The sequence below is a fragment of the Heterocephalus glaber genome, unplaced genomic scaffold, assembly GCF_053883595.1.
Source record: "Heterocephalus glaber isolate CG9 unplaced genomic scaffold, H.glaber_assembly_v1.0 deba00001733, whole genome shotgun sequence".
Lineage (NCBI taxonomy): Eukaryota > Metazoa > Chordata > Mammalia > Rodentia > Bathyergidae > Heterocephalus > Heterocephalus glaber.
The window spans coordinates 16906061-16930031 of NW_028258444.1; the positions used below are offsets into that span (position 1 = coordinate 16906061).

Below are 23971 nucleotides of genomic sequence, written 5' to 3' on the forward strand. Positions count from 1 at the left end.
CCCAATTTGGGAGTTACCCAACCATAATAATATACAAAGGCTCAACTAAAATACTATACAAATTCTCAACTTTCTAGCTAAGAATGGATATAAAGGCTAAGATAGCTCTCCAAAAGGTTCAGTATTTGGGATATGTTCTTACACCCAGGGAATGACAGCTGTCTAGGGACCAGATCCAGGCTCTCTGTGATCTTGGGCATCTTGCCACCAAACAGCTTCGTTCCTTCCTGGGAATAGCCAGCTTCTGCCAGATCTGGATACCTAATTTTGGACTAATGGCAAAGCCCTTATATGAGGCTGTCAAAGACCCTGAGTCTATGGGCCGGGGATTTAGCTCAGTGGTTTTGCTGCCTGCTGCGCAAGCGCAAGGACCCGAGTTCAATCCCTGGTACCAAAAAAAAAGACCCTGAGTCTGTGCCCCTAGAATAGACAAAAGTGTCTGACAATGCCTTTAGAGAAGATGAATTGCCTCTCCTAATGAAAAAAACAAAATCTACATAAGTGAAACAAGTAATAATGATGAAAAGAATGCTAGTATATTATTTTGCATTCCTTGTCTCACAACAGTGGTAACATCCCCGTCTTACTAATGAGGACACTACTCTGAACAATAAATTTCCCCTGCAGCCAGCAAGTGACAAAGCCCGGATAGGTACCTGAGCAACCTGACTTCAGAGCCTGCACCTCGACCATTGCGTTCTACTGAACCCCAGTTTTTCTCTCTAGATGGTGAACACCCCTAGGGAAGGGCAGGACAGGCCTGATTCCTTCACCTGCACTCTAACTTACCAGAGATACCCTTTCTTGCCTGGCATCTTCCTAACACTGTGGCCAAAATAATCTTTGTGCAGGGGAGAAACCTCTTTAGCATCTCCTGTTCCCTTGGTACAGTCAAACTCTGAAGCCACAGAAGCTGCACCCAGAGGGCCCTTCTGCTTCTCATGTATGTGATCAAGGAGATTGGTTTCTAGAGGTGGAGTCTCCCCATAATCTGTGTGCAATGCTCTGTCCACACTGCACATTACAGGTGCACTGGTAAGAACTCGCTCCCCATCTTGGCTGAAAAGATGGGGTGAGTCATCAGGGACTTCGCCCAGACTCCACATTGCCCAAGCCATCCTGCAAAGACTCAAAGGGAGCAGTGTCACTCCCAGCCCTGCTCCAGGGAAAAGCCAGGAAGACCGACAGCCAAGGGGCCACATACAAAGAAGAGACACATTTCAGGTTTTCTTTTACATGACTTTAATTGGAGATCCGACTCCTCTAAGCCATGGTGCAAGCCTGGCTTGGTGGGGCAGCATCTGCTGTCCGGTGGGGCTCAGAGGAAAAATGCATCATTGAAGCTGGGATAGGGAGCCCCAGAGTGAATCCTAATGTGATCAGATGATGGCAGCCAGATAAGCCTTAATACACTTTTCACTGACACCAAGCTATATGTTATTTTCTGCTTCTGATGCTAAGCCTTCTTCCCATGAGGGGAATTCTTTCACAAATTATTTGGGATCAAAACACAAGTCTTTATCTATATTACAAGTTGGAAGCTTCTGGACACAGATCCTAAACTGGCCACAAAAATTCTCAGGGCCTAGAGGAGGCTACCCTACCCCAGCTCACTCACTGCCCCAACCATTCCTCCTCTGTTTCCCCAGTGGGAGTCCTCCCACTCTCTTCCGAGAGGACCTAACTCTAGAAAAGACCAAAGGCCCACTGCTTGGCTTCTGTGGTCTGACTTCTTTGAGGCCCCTGACACAGGGCTGAATTGCAGTTTGCAGAGCTGTGTACAATAACAGCCATTATAGTAATCTTGAATCTGTATCAGTCGTTCTTCCTAAGAACAATTGGAAACACTTTCACAGCAAGAATATCAGATTTGCCATCTTATAAATCTTAAAAAGAGGAAAGAGGGAAGACCCCTTCCTTTTACACTAAAGGGAAGCACAAGGCCCAGTGAGGTCAAAGGACTTGCTTGTGGTCCCCCCACACATGAGTGCAACAGCTACTGAAGGCTCCCAACCTCTGTCTGGACTCTATTTCTCAGTCTATGTTGCTAAAATACCAGAGGACAAAAGTTTGACTGTTTCTCTTCATTTTCCTAATTTTGATCTTTTCTTTTTCTCGTGTGACCGTTTTTTGGCCTTGGGAATCCCTTTCATTAATTTAGGACTGGGGATTCCCTCTCAGTCTCCACACTTCCCTCTCAAGACCAGAGCACAGAGCACCTCAGTCCTGCAAGAGCCCTCACTGCCCTTGTGCCCCTCTCTGGCTCAAAGCTCTATTGGGTGGAAGTCGAAACATAGGCCGTGGCGATGTACTTCTTGCCATTTCCATAGGTAGTCTTGTCCCAGGTGTAGGTCTGGATGGACAAGGGATAGCCACCCAGGCTTAACTGGCACCTGCAGGGAAAAATCATAAAATCAGAGAAGCATCACTCCCTTGGCCTCTGTCCCCAGGCTGGAAGGGTCCAGCCCAACCCCAGAAGAATGGTTTCATCCTCTACAACAGCTGCCACTGATTCCTACAGCCACTGCTCCATCTCCCCAGGTGCAGGAAACCCTTCCAAAATCTAGAACTTATTTTCTGTCTTCTTAATGAACACCACTCCTCATCTTTCTCAGAGTAATATTCTAACTTCTAAGATTTCAGAGCTGAAGTCCTCAGAAATAAAATGTTTGCTGAGTGTTTCTCAAGCAGTAGGATTCAGTCTCCAAGGAAAAGAGAACATGAGGACCAGCTGTTACCAACTCTCTAGGGCTCCAGGGTTCCCCCCAAACCTCAGGGACTAAACAGAGAAGCTAAGAGCCCGAGAACAACCCCATTTCTGGCTTTTTCCTATATAAGATTTGACTTGAGGGGAAGCAACGGAGATGGTCCTGCTGCTAAAACAAAGTTTGGCAGCTACGATACTCTCACTTCATTGTTGACGGATGAAACTGAGGCCCAGCACAGTGATTCATGCAGCTGCTGAGTGGCAGGCTGCAGAGCTCCTGATGCCCTCCTGGCTGAGGACAGCCTGTGCCCTAGCCTGTGCCAGGACTGGGGCCGGCCTAGTACTCACGCTTTGCCTGGCCTGGCGATGAAGCACAGGGAGTAGAGTGCAAACTCGAACTCGGGGCTGCTGCCGATGAAGGCCGAGCCCACTTCCTTATAATAGCCATCCCAATTGAACTGCATCCCCAACACGTCCGGGTAGGAGTCCCACTGCAGAGAAGGGGACAGCACAGGTCTGGCGAAGGCCACTGAGTGGAGTCTTACGGGTGTCAAATGTCAACAGTCACCCAGTGTTTGTGGAGGGTCTGTGAGGCTAGCAGGGAGACTGGCTTCTTCAGACAGAGGTGCCTGAGTTCCACGCAGACCCTCTGTCAGTACCAGGGAGGCCAGAAGTGGCATCCACACAACCCACCCCGTGGTAGCAGCAACACAACTGTTCCCTGTGACCATCCCCATGTGGAAGGGGACAATGTATTTTTCCCAAATTATTTCCTGGTGCAGGGCAGCAAAGTTTTCTGTCTTAGTCAATGTATGGGGTATAGATCAGACTAGCCAAGCTGAAACTCTCAGCCACAATCAAAGGACGCTCAGGCTTGGGGTGACTGCATGTCTTTGTTTCTTCTCTCTAAGAATGCCACCGTGGCCTGGCATCCCACCCAATATTGTGCCCTCTACCTCCTGTCCCCTGCAAGTCTAGAGTCTTTGCTGTCTGGAACAAAGCTCCCCTTCCTGGCTGGCTAACCCTGCTCTCCAACAGACGAGGACATCATTTTCATCACCCGCTCTGGGTTGCCAAGGAGAACTGGGTGAGAAGCAAGTCTGTGTCTGGATGCGAGTGAGGGCAGGAAGTCTGGCACCAAGAAGGCTTTTCCAGCACCACTACTCACAGGCCCATCGTAGACGTGACTGTAGTAGTCAACCAGACCCTCCTTCTCCTGCAGGTAGAAGCGGATCCAGTTATGGAAGCCAGTGACCTTGCCCTTTTTGACTTCACCTGTAGTAAAGAGTGCAAGGTAGGTAATCTGGGCTTCCTTCCTACCCTGCCCCACCAGTTCCCTTTCTTCCACCTTATGCCAAGGCTGGTACCCTTTTCCCACCTCTGACTTCTAGAACGTGCCCTGCTTAGCCCCTTGCCTGCCTCCCTGGCGTCTCTCACATCCCTATCATTCCCTTTTCATCTAAAGCCCTTCCTTGGGAGAATCCTCCCTCCTGGTTGATCCCAGGACCCTCCAGGATGCTCCTCTTGGCTATTTCTACTGGACCAAGCCAGGCTTGGTGGGAGCTTTACAAGGGAGGCCAGTGAGGGGAAGACTATGATCTTCTTGTGAAGCCCTGCAAGCAAGCAGAGGGCTGCTCAGAGGCAGCCTTGCCCCGAACATTTGCAGGGCCGTGGTATCTGGTCTTCTTTCAGTCTTCGATACTCTAGCAGGACTGTCCTTCAGAACGGCCTCTCAGACCCCTCCCCCTGGGCCAGGGAGTGATGTGTCCCTCCTTGCCAGCTGGCTTGGCTGCTGATTCACCAATGCCCAGGCAGTCCCACTCCCAGCAAAGCCATTCCTCTTTGACCCTCCCAAGCTTCCTTTCCAAGCCAAAGGCTCCTACCTGAGAAGACATGTTCAAAGCCACTCGAGTCTCCTTCTTCGTTGCTTCTTGAATAGAGTCCAAACCACATGTTCTTCAAGTCATCAACAAACTCCTGTTCAGAGCTGTATCGGTCTGCAGAGAGGAACACAGAGGACTTTGGAGAGGGGAAGTGGGGCCAGGTGCTGGGAAGCAGGAGGAGCTACCTGCTCCGGCATGTCTAGAGAAGCATGAGTTCAATCAACACATGTGTTCAACTGCTTATTCCAAAGCTAGAGACCAAGGCTTCAGCAGAGAAAAATAAGGATGGGGTCTCCATCTTTAGAGTTTACATTCCAGGGAAGAGACAACAAAAAGGGAAACATGCCAGGTGTGGTGGTGCGTATGTGTACTCCCAGACTCAGGAGGCTGAGGCAGGAGGATCACTGCGAGTTTGAGATCAGTCTAGACTACATAGTGAGTTCAAGGCCAGCCTGAACTACAGAGCAAGACCTTGTCTCAAAAAACCAAAGTAAATTAATAAACAAATAAGGAAACATTAAATGAATAATCTGATTTCAGATAAGTGCTAAAAAGACAATAAGGCAGAGCAGCCCATGATGACTGGAGATGGAGATGGGGTTAAAGGGAGCTTGGCTTTGACTGTGTCCCCCAGAAAGCGTATGTTAGGAACTTAATGCCCAGATGTTACAGGATTAAGAGGGGGGAACTTTCAGAGGGTATTAAGCCAGGAGGGCTACACCCTTATGAATGGAATAGTGCCGTTTTCATGAGCATGGGACCCTCACCGAGAGGGTGGTTTCCTTCAGAAGGATGAGTCTGGGCCCCCTTTCCCTCTCACCCTCTTTGCTGCCTCTTTGCTTTCACTGTGGGATGACACAGCAAGAAAGCCCTCACCAGACGCCAGCCCTCGTCTTGGGCTTCCCAGGCTCCAGAACTATGAACCAATGAATTTATGTTCACTAGAAGTTGCCCGGTGTGGTCTTCTGTTACATCAGCACACATATAATCCTCACATAAAGTTGGTACTAATTGCTCCCAATGTGGAGCTGACCAAATTGAGGCAGACAAAGATTATAAAACTCACGTAAGACAGAGGTAGACACAGTGCTTAAGCCCTCACAGTCTCACACCACTGACCAATCTTTTAACACCTTGACAGCTTTTTGGGTTAGAAAGACCCCAAAGGGTTGGAAGCAAGGGAATTGTAGGAGCTTTGCTTTTTAAAGGGTCTTACGAAGAAGGTCAATGGGGCACATGAAGAGGGGGCAGGGAGGCCGGTTCTGAGAACAAAGCTGGGTCCAGGTAAGAAGCTGGTGGTGTCCTGCCCTAGTGGTGCTGAGAAGTGGGCAGGACTGGCGGAGTTATGGTCATTACTGATGGAGGAGGTGGGGGTAGGAAGCAGTGAGGTAGAGAGAAGAAGCAAATCTCACTCCTGGGTTTTGGCCTGATGAGTTTATGAGATGGAGGAGACCCAGGGAGGCGCAGGTCTAGACTAAGAGGTAAGTTCTCTTCACGCTAGCTTTTCTGTAGATACTGGTTTGATGGCCACGTGGAGCTGTTCAATAGGCCACTGAGATCGAAAGGAAAGGCCAGGGCTGGAGAATTTAATCAGAGAGCCAACAAATATTGTTCACTGGTCAGAACTATGCACAGAGGATCCAAACGAGATAACAGAAATACAAAGGCTAATTTAAAAAATACAGTGTGCGTAAATTTTTTTTAAAGTATTACAGTAAAAGACACATTGTCATTAATCTCCCTCAAAATACTCCCTCTCACTGGACACATGTATCCCATCACTCTTGCTGTTTTCTGAAGCAGTTTTGGAAGTCCTCTTTCATGAGTGTCTTTATGAAGTGTGATAATAAAAATATGATGACTATTGCTGCCAAGTGTCATCCAACAGAAATGCAGGCTTGTAAAAACATTAAGCTGTGTCTTCATTCCATTCACCGGGTCTGCCATGCAACTTGTGGCTCTTCCCCAGTGTCAAAATGACCATGAAAGGTAAACATTTTGAATCAATTCGGGACATGGAGACAGCCATAACAATGCAACTAAAGACACCCACAAAACAGGACATTCAGAATTTCTTCAGAAAGTGACAAGAATGGTAAGTACATGTGTTCCAAGTGAGGAGGAATATTTTAAGGAAGATTACTGGTAATGTGTCTTTTATTGCTATGTATATATATATATATATATATACATATACATATTATAGCATATATATATACATATATGCATACAGTGGACCCTTGATTTACAAACTCAATTCGCTTGTGAGGGCTGGTTGTAACTCAAGTTGGTCAATTGAGGGCTCAGGCTCCTCTACACAGCCTTCAACGTCTCTCTCATGTACACAGGCAGATTTCAGTGTCCTTAGAGTAACACTGGCCCAGGATTTCTCAATGAACCCCACACAGGAAAGGATGTTGTAATGTTCCTTCCAGAATTGTTTAAAGGCTAAATCTGTATCTGAGACCATCTGGAAACACAAGCAGCCAGCATTCGGGTCCTAACTCAAGACTTTGGTCATAACCCAAGTTGTTTGTATATCAGGCTGGTCATAACTCAGGGGTCCACTGTATATGTATTTCACAAACTGAATAGCTACCCTTACTAGCACTTACTGGGTGCCAGGTATCTACTGGGTGCTTTGCAAACATTAATCCTCCAAGGCCTTATTTCACAGGTCATAGTCAGAGAGGTAAAATAACTTGTTTAGGTGTCTTAGTCTGCTTTCTGTTGCTATAACAAAATACTGGAGACCTGGTAATTTATAGAGTAGAGGTTTAGTTAGCTCACTGTTCCTGAGTCTGGGAAATCCAATATCCAAGTGCTGGCATCTGGTGAGCATTTTCTTGCTGTATCATAACATGGTGGAGGGTGTCAGATAGTGAGACAGGACAAGTGTGCCCGAGAGAGCTCCTTTTTATAACAAAGCTACTCCTTTGAAAACCTATTAACCCAGGAAAAATTCAATCTATTCACAAGAGCAAATGCTCGTGCATGACTCCACCTCCCAAAGGTCTCACCTCCAAATACCATTAGCATGTAATGTTAGAGTTTAGGTTTCCAGCACCCAAAATGTGGAAGACACATTGAAACCAAAGCACTAAGGTTGCACCACTAGTAATTAGCAGGACCAGGAGCCAAACTCAGTTTCTTCGGTCCAAGGTTATGGGACAGCCTCTCAGGCCCCAGAGGGATGCTGACAGCCAAAGCAAGCTGAGGCAGCTGCAGCCTTCGTAAGTGTGGTGGGGCCTGAGCTGAAATTTAAAGGGTGAGTGGGGCATGGACAGGAGAGAGGGGAGGAGACGGTGAGTAAGGGGGCAGCTTGGCTTTGGCACTGGAACCACAGCTCTGCCTCAGTCTTCCAGTCATTCTAGCCTGGCTGGGCTTCCACGTATCCCTTGAAAGTCCACTGTTGACCACAGAGCAAACACCAGGGGGCAGCACACAATCGCATCTGCCTCACTGTATCCCCTGTACCCCTGGCTCTACCTAAGAACAAAAACAGTCTCACCAACTCTCTGCAGAGGCCACCAAATGGGACACAGCAACACCATGCGGAGCCAGAGGCAACCCTGAGACCTGCCAGGGGCACCTGGGCAGAGCTGCCCCTGAGACCAAGCCCGGCTGCCTACTGTTAGGGGAAGGAATCTGGAGGACACGAACAAACACAATCCTGAGCCAAGACATCCTGCAGCCAAGCCCTTTTTTGGTTTGACTTGCCCAGATCTGTATCTGGAGGTGTTCCAGCCAGAACCCTTCCCAGTAGGACTGTCTTCTTGGAGCCTCTGTTGATTTCAGTTGCCGTTCCCCACCAAAAGTGTAGCGTTGCCAAGCCTTCCCAGACTTGGTGCAGGAGGCGGGAGAAGAGTCAGGACCTCCACCTTCCTGACCTGTGGTATGACTCTGGGATTGGCTGAGGGGGCAGAGATGTGCCCTGGGGTGGGAGTGAGGATGGGAGTGGGGGAGGCTAGCGCCCTGTAGCAGACCCGGAGACTGAGGCAGAGGGTGGGAGCATCCACAGGATGGCTAATAGTCAAAAGACGGGATGACTTTGAAGCCAGCCAGCCAGAAGATTCTCCAGCACCTCGTGTGGTCCCTAATCTCTGAGAGGCTTCAGGCTTGTCTCTGATCCCTCCCAGACGTGCCTTGCCTTCATGAGGTCCTCACAGCTTCCTGCCTTGCTCTCCCACCCTCGATGGGGAGCCCTCAGAGGGCCTGGCTCTCCTGAAGACAGACCTGTATCTTTAGCATTGCCCCGTAGGGTCTGGGAGCAGTCACTTACTCTGGTGATGCAGGAAGCCATAGAGTTCCTTCATGACTGCCGTCTTCATGATCTCTCGAAGGAAGATGTCCTGCTCAGCCAGCTGCTGGGCGTTGAAGAGCTCCCTGTGCCCCGTGGCCCGCTGGTAGTTGTTCAGCAGGTTGATGAAGGCCGCATAAGTGGGCTTGGAGAACAGCTTCTCATTGACATAGGTGAAGAGCCTGGGGCAAGTGGTACAAGACCCACTGAGAGGCCTGAACGTGCAGCAGAAACCCTTCCAGAAACTCCCAGACAGGCTGAGTGGCACTCGGTTTGGGATCAGGAGTTCAGGGGCTCTGGGTGGCTTGGCATGAGGGCTCGTTCCTCCTACCTCATCTCCTGGAAGATCAGCCCTATCCTCAGCCTGGCCAAGAAACCCTCCTACAGGATGCCCACAGCCCCTCAAAGTGGCTTCCTCGTCTCTGGAGACCTATGTTTCCCTCTCCCTTTGATCCTGCCTGACGTCATGCTGGGGCATCCCAAAAACCAAGGCTGGGCAAGCAGGAAGAGGAGGAGGAGACGCACAGATTTGGGCAGTGGTCCACTTGGTCCCCGGTCTCTGATGGAGTGATACAGTTTTGCCGGTTGAGGATGATGTCTTCCTTCTGGGCTTTGTTGGTGTCCGCCCTGTAGATCTTCTCAGAGACGCTCTGAAGCTCTTCTTCGGTTATGGTGTCACTGCTGTGGGAGAAGCCCCCTGGGAGGAATTGGGGTAGGGGTGGTCTCAGGGCCAGAGGGAAGTCGAGCCATCCCCCAGGGCACCTTGGAGAACCCAACAGAATGGAGGGGCTGACACCTCATGGTGGGATGGCGGGGGCCTCTAGGGCCCTTGACATCAGGGTGTCCCAAAATTCAGGGGATCTGCACAGCGCCCCTCCTCTCTGGGAAGGTTCGCAAGCTGAGGCAGGCACCAGAATCGCCTCAAGGGCTTGTTCAAACCCAGCGGTGAGCCCAGCCCAGAGTTCCTGGCCAGCAGGTCTTGGGTGAAGCGCTAGCGTCTGCCCTTCTTACAGATTCTCATCCCTGCCAGGGTGGCCGGTCCGGGGACCCCATTTGGACGCCCACAGCTCTGCAGAGCCCCGTGGCTCTGGGGCGGGGCAGAGGAAGCAGACTGACCGTAGTTGCCACACAGACTCTCGAAATCCTCGCAGCAGTTCCCAGACTCTTGACAGCGGTCGTGACAGTGGCAGGCGTGGTGCCCGTCAAAGGCTTCACGGCAGCGGCCCTGGCAGGAGCTGGGCGCTGAGTACAAGCCTGAGGGGGCAGAGAGAGTGAGTCCCACGCGGCCCGCTAGGGGGCGCGCCTGACACCCGCCCTCCCGCGGCGCTCGGGAGCCTAGCTCCTGGAGGTCCGGGAAGGAGCACAAACAAACTGAGCTCCTGCAGGAGCTCACCCGGCACACACACCCGGCACCGGCACCGGCACCGGCACCGGCAGGAAGTCCTTGCAGATGCCTAACTTTTTTCGGGCCTGTTGTTTTAATAATCTCCCCACTCTAAAAATAAAATCCCTTCCACTTCCCTCCCCAGGCCTCAGCCCTTCTTCCCGGCCAGCCCCCCTGCTCTGCGGAGCTCCTCTTTCTTGTTTCTGGCCTCTGCCAGGTCGGGCGGGCCAGCCATCTCTTCTAGCTTAGGCCCGGCCCGGAACCCTCTCCCCTCGTCATCCCTGGGCTCTCTCCTGTATCCCAAGGGCTCCCATCTGGAGGGCAGGCTCACTGTTGTCCGGGGCCCCTTCCTCCACTTCCGAGAATGGCTCTGGCTCCGTGGAGTCCTCTTCAGCTGCAGTAGAAAAATAAAACCACCGATCATCGCCAAGTATTTCCCTTCCTCTTTGTCCTGGTCCTCAGGAAAACACAAGCATGGTAAGCAGGTAGTAAATAAGGCCCGGGGTACAAGGGAAAGCCCCCTGAACCCCCCAAATGGGGTGGAAACTGAAAATGGAAGGCATTTCCAGGGAAAGACCTATCGCTGAACACTGACAAATGTCCTACCACGGTACCATTCTCGTAGTGGGGTGCTCTTCTGTTGGAGGAGGAGGAGGAGGCAGGAGTGGTCCCTTCCAAACTGAAAACTCTAGTTTCAGTTGTGACTTTCCTTCACCTAAAGTTGGCACAGGTATAGAGGGCCCTGATGGTCTCCAAATGGCAAATCCTCACCTCAGAACACCTCGATCCTATAGTTTCCCTAGTCAGGATTGGGAGGATTCTCAGACCTCAGAAATAAAAACCATTCCCTGAGCTGCCAACTTCACACTGTTTTGTTTTATTTCGTTCCCACTTGGAAATGGCCGCAGACTCTTCGGAGGGCTTGTCAAGGTAACCAAAGAAACAGCACTCTTACAGAGTAACTCAGATGCTGTTAGTGATTTTGCTAGGTGGTATTGTGTTTTCGCCATCAGAACCACTAGTCAGGTTACACATTCAGTCCACAAATATATTCTGATCACTCATTTGTGCCTGGCAGTGTTCTACATGTTAGAAATCCGTAAGTTGCTTAATTCAGACACATTTTATGCTTCATAGACTTTTGTGAGCTGCGCTGGAGTTTCAGCTGTCATTCACAAGACTTTTCCCCACGGAAAATCAGAAACTCAGACATGAAATAGCTCCTAAGCTGGGCACTGCCTCTATCTTAGGGTGCCAATGTTGTGGCCTGAGGTGAGCAGGCCTTCCTGCATCTGCTGAGCCATAAGAAAGAGAGGGCGCGGAGCAGGCAGGAAATGGTGGGCTCAGATTCTGGGCTTCCCTGCCTAGCCCTGACCCTCAAGACGTCTCCTAACACGTGTGATGCTCTTGTGTAGATTGAGAGGCTGTCTGTGAGCACGGGGCTGGGTCAGTACATGCCACCTTTGGATAAATTAAGTAAAACCATTCCTTTCTCTTAGTAGACACAGATCTGTACCGGGCTCACAATTTGGTAAGAAGACTACACACTGGATGGTGGTGGTCCAGCTCGTTCATTCAGCCGGCTGCCCTTGTGCAGTGTATAACCCATGCAACCATACACGGTGGGTCACCCTGCTGGTTGTTACTTACCAAGGCTTCAGGGACTATATTTTCCAAACTCAGAGTTGGGGCACATGACCTAACACAGGGGGAGTCTGCAACATCGGAAACACCCAAACAAGGAGACTATTCAAAAATGATTATTCAAAAACTATTCATGTAAGGCCTGGGATTTAGCCCAGTGGTTCCACCGCCTGCCTTGCAGGCACAAGGTCCTGAGTTTGATCCCAAGTACCAAACAAAATTATTCATGTAAAGCTTTGCCATTGGAGTGGTGGAAGAACAATTGGCCTTCCAGAGTGGCAGATGTCTCATTTTAATCGGTGGTCTGGAAATGACAGTTTGGAGACGGGCTGCTCCATGCACTTGCTGGAGGAAATGTGGTATGTGTGGTGACAGTAACAGTGGCACCATGTGGTCTTCCTGGTGGCTTGTGAGGTGGGTTGTGAGAGCTCACTACCATTTTCATATTTGGGGGATTTAAAGTGTTGGATAACAATTGGTAATGTCATATATGCTGAAATGTTATTTTTTTCTTATTTTGTTCCTTTTTTTGGAATTAGTTACTTAAACTTTGATGCTGTTGTTAATCCCAGTCATGGAGACAGATTTACCAGGTAAGCGGCATCTACCATAGTTTAAATTGGGGACTTCCCGGGAAATCTGAGACAAGGGGTGGGCAGATCCCTGAACCCACCACGCCTCAGCCCCGAGAGCCTCACCAGCACACAGGAGCTCGTAGTCGTCACAGCAGTCCCCATGCTCGGGACAGCGGTGATCACACTGGCAGGCACTGTCCCGGTCAAACTGCTCACTGCAGCGAGATGCACACGATTCCAGGTTCCCTGCAGGAGTTGAGGTTACAGACTCAGCTTCTGGGGAGCCTAGGCCCCTCCTAAAGGAGCCCTTAGGGCTGGGTTCACAGGCAGCAGCAGGGCCCCTAGTAGGGAAGGCCGCTGCTCCCTACAAGGGAGGAGTGCACCTTCGGCACCCGTGCACAGGACGGGCCTGCTCCGCCACCCACCAGGCACCCCAGGGCTTGAGTACCCATCAGGATCTTGGGCTGAAATGCTTGTTGGGTGAGGACCATGACAGAAATGGACAAAGAAGCAGAGTGGGAGGCTACAGGAAGAGGTAGGGACCATGACAAACTTGAGAGCCACACTGTCTGAAATCTGTGGCCCTTCTCAGCTCCAGCCCATTGCCAGAGCCTCCAGTTTTCCAAGAGAAACCTTCATTTTTAGGTGAAATTTCCCCAGTTTTTAAAACTTCACATGGACCAAAGAAAGACGTCTGTGGACTTGATGTGACCTGCAGGCCGCCGTTCACCTGTCGCTCAGGGAAGTTGCTGCTGGCCCGTGATGGGTTTCCCTGCTCGGTGCCCTGCTCACACCCTGTCCCCTTCATGCCTTTGGCTCCTTTGTTCTCCCTCCTGCATGCTGTCTGCGCCCTGGGTCCCCCATGTCAGTCTTCAGCACACATTCACAGAGGTTCATCCTCAGAGCGGGGAATGAGGTGGGTGTGGGTGAGAACCGTGCTGTGGGATGGCATTCGGTTCCATAACCACAGACCTCATCCCTCACTGTAGCCAAATGGTTTGCAGAAGCTTTTGGTCACAAGGGGCAAAAGGCAAAACATTTTGAAAGGAACACTACAAACCCACGACCATTCTGGGAAAAAAGACAGCCTCGCCATGCCCACCACAGCAAAGAGCCCAGCACACAAGCCAGAGGCCCATTTCCTTCCACTGTGGGCTGCTCAGGCGATAGCAATGTCTTTGTTTCCATTTGAGGTTCCTGAGGTTTGGATGCTGAGGATGCTGGATTTAGGGGTCAGGCTGAGGGTGGCACAGATGCCAAGATCTCAGGCAGAGTTATTCTGAGCATCAGAATCTGATCAGCAAGGAAACAGAAACCCAACTTGGACCCAGTTATAGCTAGGCGTCGACTATGAGCTACAGTTAGGGTTGGGGCTTCCTCCAAATTTATTGACAAAGTAATAATTTTGTCCTGATCTTTGGTTAAGGGATAGGATTTGGTTGAGGATGACATTTAGGGTTCAACGATGGACCAGGGTGAGAAGAGAAGTAACTCCAGCTTTGGCTTAGTTGGATTTGGAGCTTAGGTCTGATCCTGTTTCAACACAGGTCTGCAGTGTCATAGCATAGGAGGAGTAGCTTAGAGTTGAGTATGGGGGATAGGGGTTTAGTGGCTGGTTTGGATTCCAGGATTAGGTCCTTACATTTCTGGGTGTCTAAGGAGAGAAGGCATAGCACAGAGACGAAGAACCTGGACTCAGACACCAAAACTGCCTGGGGTTGAAATTCTGGTTCTATTGCTTTCTAACTGTGATTTGGGGCAAGGTACTGTGCCTTTATTTCCTTATATGTAAAAGTGAGAAAGTACTGGAACTTATCTCATACCATACTTATAAGAATGACATGAGTTAATATTTGCACAGCATTTAGCATAGTGCGTGACACATAGGAAGCCATGTAGGTATTTTTTAGGTAAATAAACAGCAGCAACCTTTCATGCCCACGTTCATAGCAGCAAGTGTTTAGACCTTGGGGGTGATGTGCCTGCACAGGGACCCTACCCATGTGCGTAGTCTCGATGACTCTCTGTAAGCCAGGTGGTCATAAGTTGCTGATGGTATTCTGTCTGGCATCATCACTACAAGTCTGCATTCTTTACATCAAAGAGATGTCAGGTGAAGGTTAACCCAGGCCCTGAGGCAACTCCATGCGGTGGGTAGAGCCCTCAAGGCATCCAGAAAGACAGGATGCTGGTCCCAGTTCCGTGCCTTGCTTCTAAAAGAGACCAAGCCCGAGACTACTGGTCCTTTCAAGCCCACAGGAACTCGCCTGGAATCTTAAGTGATGCTCTCTTGGCACCTGAATGCAGAGGTCTTCAGGAGAAATTTGCAGGCCAGCCTGGCAGTACACCCAGAATCCAAGGGAGAGCATGTGGATAATCAGGGCAGTATTTTTAATGGGCCAGACCAGCAGAGTCCCAGGGGAGGGTTCACCCCATTCCGGCCCCGGCCTCAGTTAGAAGGGCCACAGGGAACAGTCAGCTGTGCAGCTTGGGAGGAGCCGTCCCCATTGGCCCCAGCTGCATGGACATTGTTATCTCTGTCCAAGACCTTTGTCTCCACTAAGAACCTGTGCCAAGGGGGCGTCCATTTCTCTGAACTTGGTCTGCTTCAAGGTGACTGGAACAGAGGGTGGAGGAAAGGACTCTTCCTCCTTAGTGCCTGCTGTGCTGTTCTGGGGACACTTGGATGACAAGTCCCCTGGCTGCCAGCCCAGCACCCCACCCAAACCTCCCGTGGACACAGAGGCTCTGTGTGAGCCTCACTCGCAGGCCAGGGGCCTGGATCACTGCCCCGGTGGCCTTCGCCTCTTGTCCTGCCTCCTTTCTCTCTAACTCTCTTTCTGCTTCTCTTCACTTTCACTTTTCCTCTCTGGGTCTCAAGTTCTCCCACCATTCCCCGTGAAAAGCTCTGGCTCTCCCTCCACCCATGAAATGCTAAATGCACCTCTAAGACATTAATATGCCAGAACCCTACTGCCTGTCTGTACTGAACTTGGTTCCAAGCCTGGGTGGACATGGGTTCCTACCGCCAGCCCTCAGCCCCGCTGGTGGTTTCATTGTCCTACATGTGCACCCTCAGGGGGCCCCAGATGCTGTTTGTATGACCTAGTGAACCAAAGCTTCACTCCCAGGAGTGGCTTCCTGCCTCTGTTCACTCACCCAGGATCTCCATAGTACCTGGCTCATAAAAAATCAAGGCTGGTTCTGACTGCCCCTGTTCGACTCAGTCTGGCTTCTAGGCCCTGAGGTGTTGGGATGGAGCATCTGTGAGCAGAGCCCCATCTTCCTGCCTCACTTCCCTGCCTTCCTTTCCTATCCCTACCAGCTCTGGAAACCGTCCTCACCTCGAAGCCAGGCACCACCTTCTCTCTGCAGCCACTGCTGCTTTCCCTCAGGGAGGCCCCCCAGGGACTGGAGCTCTCCAGTGTCCCCTCTGCCCCAGTCCTGAGGTAGGGCTATCCCAGGCCCACCGGCCGCCCCTGCACACTAGGCCCCACACGCTCCTGTCCTCCATGCCAGCCGACTGAGGTGTCCACACCCTCCCTCCCTCCCTCCCTTCCTCCCTCCCTCCCACTTCCTCTCCGCCAGCAGGACCCAGGCAGAGCTACATGGTTCCAGCCACTGTTTGGGGCCTGTGAACAACTGTTTCCTTCAAATTTGCCATTTAGGAGTCCCACTAAGGGGCTCCTTATCCGCAGCCTGATTGGTAATGACCCCAAGAATGAGTTTCCTGGGAATATTTATAACCATGATCCTAACTGAAGTTTAAGAGCTCTAAGGTCTCACATCTACCCCAGTGGTTCTCCTGCATTGTCTTATTGGTCTTCACAACAGTCCCATGCAGGGACAACCCAGGTGGGTGGAATGACACCAAGTTCAACTCTTTCTCCCTGGGCAGAGGAGGATGCTGCCCACACCCCTCAGCTCAGCCCCCTCCCTTGGCACCTCTCCCTGCCCTCTAACCACCAATTAACACATCAGCATCCGCCTCCTGCACAGTTACTAAACAGGAAAGTGCTCCTTTCCCCTACTGGTGCCATCCCTTGCACTGCTGCTGACTGTAAGCCAGGTTCACTCTCTGCTCTTTAGTTCTCCTAACACAGGAGACAGAGACCCATACCCATTCCTCTAACTACTTGTATAGCCCCACGTGGCATGTGACCTACTTCCTGTTCAGGGGCCCCCCTGGTTTCCTCCTGAGCTTGCCCATTTCCTAGGGCTTTACCCAGAGAAAAGTCACACCCTAGACAACCTCACCAGACACCAGGCCGCAGAGGAGGGGATGACCAGAGGCAGCCACAGGCCACAGCCCACACAGGCCGCAGGCCCAGCTTTATATCATGCAGTGCTCCCCCACACCCAATAAACTCTTGATAGGATCAAAAGTCTGGTTAGACTAGTGATGTTGGGACTAGTGATACTGGGAGGTGGCAAAAAAGAGCTTCCGTGAAATAAGCCCTTCAGCCTTGTACCTCCTTCCTCACAGTGCAGCCTCCACAAGGTCAGCCCCTGTACCCCGAGAGGACAGGAGAAAAGCCCTCCATGGATTTAAGACCAAGCTCACCCTTCCTTGCCCCACTGCACCCACCTTCTGCCAGGTTTCCCAGCCCTGTTCTTTGGGCAAGACCCCTACCCACCCCATTCCTGTGCCCACCGGATACTTACCAGCCCAGGCCAGGCCACAGAGCATGGACACTGTCAGGGGGACCCAGGTCCTCATGGTGCCCAGTTGGTGGCCAAAAGGGAACTTGCTGTTGGACTTTCGCTAGAGTCAAGATGAATGTCACAGCTCTCAAATGAGCCTTATTCCCTACACTGATCCTTTTAAAGACACCAGGACCTGTGGATCTGGTGAGTCCAGATCCTTCCAGGAGGGAAAAGGGAGGGAGGGACTATGGAGGCATAGGAGGTGGAGAGGAGGTGGGGCACGACAACTGTCTGAAGCCAAAAGGAAGGTGACTAAGCAGGCAGGTAATTCCAGATGTTTGAAACAGGTAATGCTGGCTGTTTATAGCTAGAAAACAGGCCGTACATGCAAGCACAGCAAGATGGACCTAGTCTGGCAGGTTCTTTATCCAAATTAGGGACATCCATAGAATTATTTTGTATGATTCCCTTCAAACACCCACTTATCTATAGTCACAGACATGATCTGCCAAGAAGCTACATGTGTAGACTCAGATTCACTGGGATTAAAGGGCCTCAGTGGTTATCTTGTTCTGCTTCTCCTGTGATGTCATTACCCCTTCACAATCCCAAGTGGTCATCCTTCCTCCCTTTGGGTTGGTTAGTGCCTCTGGTGCTGGAGGATAGTTAGGGTACACCCATTCACGGCTGCTCACCCCTCCTCCCCCTGTCACAGATCTGATCTCTGACTGACTCCTGGGACTTTACACTCAAGAGATGCTGACTTAGGTAAAAATAGACAGTAAGAGAAAAAGTCCATTAAGTCAGTAAGTGAACATACGTCAATACCTTCATGCAAAGATGACTCAGGGGTAAACTTAGATGGCCATATATATTTATCTGTGTGTGCATGCATGCACTGACAAATAAATCAGAATACATTTGAAATAGCTTTCTCTGCCCCGTGCACAGAGAACTCTGCTGCTATTCTTTCTAAATTCTCCTCCAGCCAGTGGGTCACATGTGTTTTCCACCCATTCAAGCTCTTTCCAAGGAGCCACAGTAAGGACCAGCCAGCGAGGGGGAGCCACAGTAGGCTGGGTCCTGGCAACCTGGGGCTGGGAGAGGTGGAAGCGGGTGCATGGCAGACGGTGGAGGATGAGAATACCAACAGAGATGACAAAGTTGTGGCCTCCGTGGGCGGGGAGGTTGGAGGGTGGGGAAAAGGGTATAGCTGTTCAGCCAGGGTCTGGGAGGCAGTCAGCTGTCAGAGATGTAAGAAATAGGAATTCCATCAGCAATTATTTTTTGTGCACGTATTATATACTGGGTGCTACACTATAATTGGACTGGCAGGTTTGGGCCAGACTGGAAAACTCTTCTTGGAACTTATTAGTTTTGTGGGGCAGGGGTACAGAGAACAGATAAGTTTGGCATTAAACAGATGTTTGAAGTAGGCAACACTCATCACTGGCTACCACTGTTGGTCAGGGGTATGTTAGGATCAAAAGGCGGAGGGAGAGACTGGCCCAGGAGACACTCAGAGAGATGTATGCCAAGGCTACCCTATTCCACCAGGCCAGTCCTCCTGGGAAACCAAGGCCGAGACCAGCACCTTGAAAGAGCCTGCAGCTGGCCCGGCAAGGGTGAGGTCTGGCTTCGCCTCCCCAGCGGACCCTGGCACCTGAAGATTGTGGATTTCCATCCTCCAGCCTGCTGCAGCCTAAGAGGGCTGGCCTGGCCTGGCCCCCAGAGAGAGGCCTGGGATGGTGGCTCCCATCTGTTCTCTGAATGTGTCTGGGAAACGGCCACATGGGTGATTTCTTTTGCCACATTGGGTTGTATGCTGCATACCACAGTCGTGTTTCCAGGCTTCTCTTTTGAAATTTGTGGGCAGCCCTGACATCCAGCATCACACTCACTGCCCCGCCTGCCCCCAGCACATTGGTCAGACCTGCCAGTTGGGGCCATTCACCACAGAGACCCCCAGGCTGTGCATCTGGTTCTCCTGGCCCTGCCTCAGGCTGGTTGTCTGCCTGGAATGCCCTCTGCCTGCCCTCTCTGCTTGCTGGATGTCCATCTGCTACTCATCTGCAGCCCACAGGAGCCCTGCTGCCTATGATATTTGTCCCATGTGACTCTGACGCCTCACAGCCACCTCTGATGGCTCTGTTGCTGCCAATGTGACATCAGTTAACACCTGGCTTGCCACTTTACTTTTCATGTTCACTAGCTGTTTCTTTAGCTCACTTCTGAAATTCCTTGAGACAGTAATCCTGCCTCCTGGTCCCTCTACTGCTTGGCATTGCCCCCCAGTGTTTGTTAGACAGCTATCCACACGTGCTTGGGAACAGCAAGGCATCAACACAGGAAAGAATGAGGCGACGAGGATGGCCTTCTAGCCTGATTGTTACTAGAGAATTGAGTGGATGATTAGCAAAACAGAGGTGAGGAGGTGGCTCCCTGTCAGCTGTGAAAGCTGCAGTGTTCGCCCCAGGGAGCCGACAGCCCCAGGGTGGAAGTAAGGTCTAGGGATTCATCTTTTTTTTTTCCTTTTTCTTTTTTAGACCTGGTCCCGTCTGAGCTTGAACTATGTAGCTGAGGCTGGCCTCGAATTTGTGGGGAGCCTCCTGCCTTGGCCTCTAGAGTACTGGGATTAGAGGTGTGCACCACCACCCCAGCTGCGATTCATCTTGGACTTGCATTTTCATAGTAAACACACTAATTTCAGCTACACTGTGTGTGCATTTGGGGCCAGTGGAAATTTGAGGGGGACCTAACCTCTCAAGCCACTTGCATGTTTTGATATGGTTTGCTCCCAAGGATCCACAAGTCGGAAGCTTGGTCCTCAGTGTGGCAGCGCAGAGGAAGAGGAGCCTGTGGGGAGGTCACTGGGGTTCTGCCCTCAGATGGGATGAAGAGAGTTCTCATGAGATCCCTTGATTTGTTCTCATGAGAGGGCTGTTATAAGAAAAAGTTGGCCCCCCTTCCCTGCTCTGGCTTCCTCTCTGTGATGTGATCTTTCATTTCCATCTTGCTCCAGCTTAGTCTCTCACTAGAGCCAGAACCAAAGAGACTACTTGATCTTGGACTTTTAGACACCACAGTTACAAGAAAAATAAACCTCTTTTCCTTAAAAAGCTACCCAGCTTCCAGTATTTTGTTATAGTAGCATACAATAGGCTAATATGCTTCGGCACCACCACGGCAAGAAGCAGCCACCCTGGGGATCATACAGAACCCAGGATTCAAACAGTTTCAGAATCCACAGAGTAACAGATGACTTAACTTTATCCCATGTTTTTAAGGATCATAGAGTAGCCTCCTGTCTCTACTTTGTTCCAGCTGTGTTAATGTTTATTTTATACTGCCCCAAAGTAAAGATAAAGTAAAATTACTATTGTAGATCCTCAAGCTCCACCTACTTTGGAGAGCATCTGGAAGCATATGGTGAACGAAGAGAAGTGGATGGGACAGACAGTGATAAGGAGGCAGTGAGCAAAGGTAAGATCAAGAGGGAGAGCCACACTCCAGGCCACCCAGGAGCCAGGCACTGGCAGGAGCCCCACACCAGTGTGTGCCTCCGGTTCGTTGGCACAGCAGGGCTGTTCTGCTTCACAAAGACAGTGATTATTCATTCATTCATTCATTCTGCATCCAGAGAGAAAGACATGACCTAAGTGCATTTAAAGCTATGATGGGGGCCACAGGACTCAGCACTGACACCACTGCTTCTGAAGCCATACTGCTGGGGCCAGTCCTCACTCTGCCAGTCACCACCTGGACAATCCTGGGCAACTATCCTCTGTGCCTCAGTTTCCCCTAGAGATGTAACAGAGCAAGTAGGAGCACCTGACAGGACTGTTGTGGGGGCTGAGCTAATACTTCAAAGCTTTAGAATAGTGCCTAGCACACAACAAGAACCAGATAAGTGTTTAAAAAAATATGGCCATACTAGGAATGGGGAAAAAATAAGAACCAAGATGCATTATGTGAAGGTACAATTCCCAATGAGAAATGTAATTGTGTTGTATACCTACAATGTACCAATAAAAGAATTTAATACAAAAAAAAATGGCCATAAAGGGCCTACTTTAGAAGGGATGGTTAGGGAAGTCCTCCCTAAAATAAGACATTTAAAACAGACACACGAAGCATGAGAAAGTGGCAGCATCTCGAAACTCTCCATAATGTGATGCATCTTTCATAGTTTCAAAAGTAAATGTAAATTTTAAAAATGAGCACTCTCAGAGTTTTCAAGTCTTAGGGATGACAGCCTTTCAGTGAGTCAGTCCTGTTGCCCAGCTCACTTGGTTTGGTGCCAAAGGTAACCTGATTCTGGGGTGTGGCCTGTGGCCTTGCTGGGAGGGTGTGGGTAGGGTCATTAAGAACTTCAATGGTAACAAATCCCTGGCTCCAGCCCCCAACTCAACCCAAGTTTGGGCTCTGACCTCGCTGCAACTGCCTGAAGGGAAGCCAAGAACCGAGAGGAAACAGACATGGAGATGTAGACCTCCCTCCTCCGGGTGCCTGCACATGCTGGCTCTCCCTCCAGGACACAGCATTCCTACAGGGCTCAGCCCCAGCAAAGCTGAGCAAGTACAGCTGTGTCCCACCCACTATCCTTGTGTCCCACCCTGAGGTGCTCTCTGATCCCCTCTACAGACAACTAGAACTCCAGGAGGAGAAGGCAAGCAGTCATGCACTCGCAGGCCATGGAGGGCAATACTTAGGGCAACTCCGACAGCCCTTGCGATACAACTGCTTCTGCCAACTAGCCCTCCAGGGGCAGTCCTGGCTAGAGGTCACCCCAAGAAGATACTTGGAGGATCTGCACTGCCTCACCTTGTGACACCTTGAGCTGCCTAACTCATGGACTCTGAGGGCAGGAAACCACCCCCCAAACACTTCCAGTTCAAATCCTTTTCATCAAGGAGGAAACTGAGGCCCAGGCTCCTCCCACCCACACATTGCCTACCTGTGCTGCCTCAAGCTCTGGCTGAGGAGGCACTTTTCTGGGAGACCACCTAAACTTAGAGTGTTCTGCTATCATAATCCAGCAAAAAGTCACTGTCTCTACCTGTCTATGGCTAAAGATCCCCAAACGCCAGGAAAGCCTCAACTGTCTCACAGTCAGCAACCCAGAAACAGCTCCAGCTGCCCACAATCACACCCCTGAGAAAGCTGGGACCCTGAGTGCTCTCCAGGGGCCCAGAGGAAGGCAGGATGGTCGGGGCAAGACCTTTGGCACCCCACTCCACATTGGCCAGATCTCCACACACACAAGCAACTAGAATCCTATACCTTCCAGCATTCTGAGTTCATCCTTCTTCCTGCTTCCAGGGGCCAGTAGGCTCCTTCCTTAGTGATCCACCTACTACTCCTAGCAGCTCTCATGATCCCATCGGGTACCTGCTCCAGGAAGGCCCCCAGACATGGGAGACAAGATAAGCATCTGAGTCAGACCCACCTTCTCTCAGTAAGTGCAGTTCTGTCATCATTAGGGAAGGAACAGCAGCCACCTGTCCCAGGGCAGCAGGCCATTTCACCCTGCACTGCAGAAGGGTGGCAGCTCAGGTCTCAAAGAGTCAGGGATCTGGAGGAGGAAGCTTGGATTGGCTGGGGGCAACTGGAAGGCCTGGGGGACATTTAGTTCAGACAATGGCCTAAATCATTGTGTGGGAGGCAGGTATAAGGACACATCTTTTAAAAACCTCTATAGATCTGTGGAGGAGAGGAAAGAAGCACTAACAACTTCCAGGTCTGCACTTGCTCCAGCCACCAGCACCGTGCCCATCTGACACTCAGGGCACATATGCCCGTGGGAAGCTGGGGGCACCCCAGCAAGGAAGGCAGAGCTGGGCAGGCAGGGTGCAGGGCTGAGAAGGGAGCGAATGGCTGGGGTTATGAACCCACACTCCAACTTGGCGGTGGCTCTGGGCCTCAGTGCTTGTGGATGAGTGGTGAGACATAGGAACCCCAGGCACCTACCACCCTCTGGACTTGACCTTGAAAGATCTGCTTCTGAAGGACTTGTCTGCCCAGCTGGGTTGATGGCTCCATCAGGGCCAAAACTGCCAGTCGTGTTCAGATAGCCTACCAAGCCATTGTAAATGCTTGAAAATGGAGAGGGAGCAAGGAGTTTCTGTACTTGGATCTATTCCTACGAGAGGAGAAAATGGGGTTCAGGGAGATGACGCTGGGAGCCCTGGGGACACAAGGTAGGACATGGCTGATACACATCAGTTATTTCATCCAGCCATCCTGTTATTAAGCAGTTATTACAGACAGCTAAGTTAGTTAGGCAGAAATATTATAAGCAATCAGACAGTGCTGGGCCCTCAAGGAAGTGATGAAAACATATTACAACTGTGTCTGGAGGCACATCCATTGAAGGCCAGGCCTCAAGACAAAGACAGAATGACCAGACCTACAAGGGATAAAGATGGAAGGACCAGGCCTGCATGCCTCCCCAAGGGATAAGCAAATAAAGTCTAGACAGACATCAGTCACCCAAGGTGGGTGACAAGGACCTCTTGATCGATCCCTTCCTAAAAAGGTCTTTGTTCTTTCTATGTACACTTGCTACATGACCTGCTTCCCCACTGGGTCAATATTACCTATGCAGCTACACTTGTAATATTATTGGTTGATCACAGTTTTGACCAATGTTGTGCCCACCTCGTGATTTTGCTCTATAAAACTTCCTCTGTGAAGTGGGGTTTGAGGCAACCTTCTTTTGGGTCCCCTCCTGTCTCTCAGGAGCTGTCTCTCAATGAAGTATTCTTACTCTTAATCTCCGACATTCCTTAGAATTCATGCTTTGATTTCAGGGAACACAAACTCAGCATA

At 50.7% G+C, this 23971-nt stretch overlaps 1 protein-coding gene across 1 annotated transcript; it reads right to left on the minus strand.

Annotated features, from left to right (window-relative positions):
* Nucleotides 1-1225: 1225 nt before the first annotated feature.
* On the minus strand, nucleotides 1226-17373 carry Endou (endonuclease, poly(U) specific). Its single transcript, XM_004863130.4, has 10 exons — nucleotides 17159-17373; nucleotides 12617-12739; nucleotides 10606-10668; nucleotides 10007-10144; nucleotides 9416-9587; nucleotides 8873-9072; nucleotides 4591-4704; nucleotides 3876-3982; nucleotides 3056-3198; nucleotides 1226-2393 (listed from the first exon to the last, which is right to left on the minus strand). The coding sequence occupies exons 1-10, from the start codon at nucleotides 17211-17213 to the stop codon at nucleotides 2273-2275; spliced, it is 1236 nt and encodes a 411-aa protein (XP_004863187.1). The 5' UTR covers nucleotides 17214-17373; the 3' UTR covers nucleotides 1226-2272.
* Between the last annotated feature and the right edge of the window lie 6598 nt (nucleotides 17374-23971).

Bases quoted from the DNA above. Each gene is read 5' to 3' on its own strand.
- Endou (XM_004863130.4), bottom strand. From the start codon at position 17,213: ATGAGGACCTGGGTCCCCCTGACAGTGTCCATGCTCTGTGGCCTGGCC. The intron at 9,588-10,006 runs GTCAGTCTGCTT...AATTCCTCCCAG, and splicing joins GAGTCTGTGTGGCAACTACG to GGGGCTTCTCCCACAGCAGT. The intron at 3,199-3,875 runs GTGAGTAGTGGT...CCTTCTCTGCAG, and splicing joins GTCACGTCTACGATGGGCCT to TGGGACTCCTACCCGGACGT.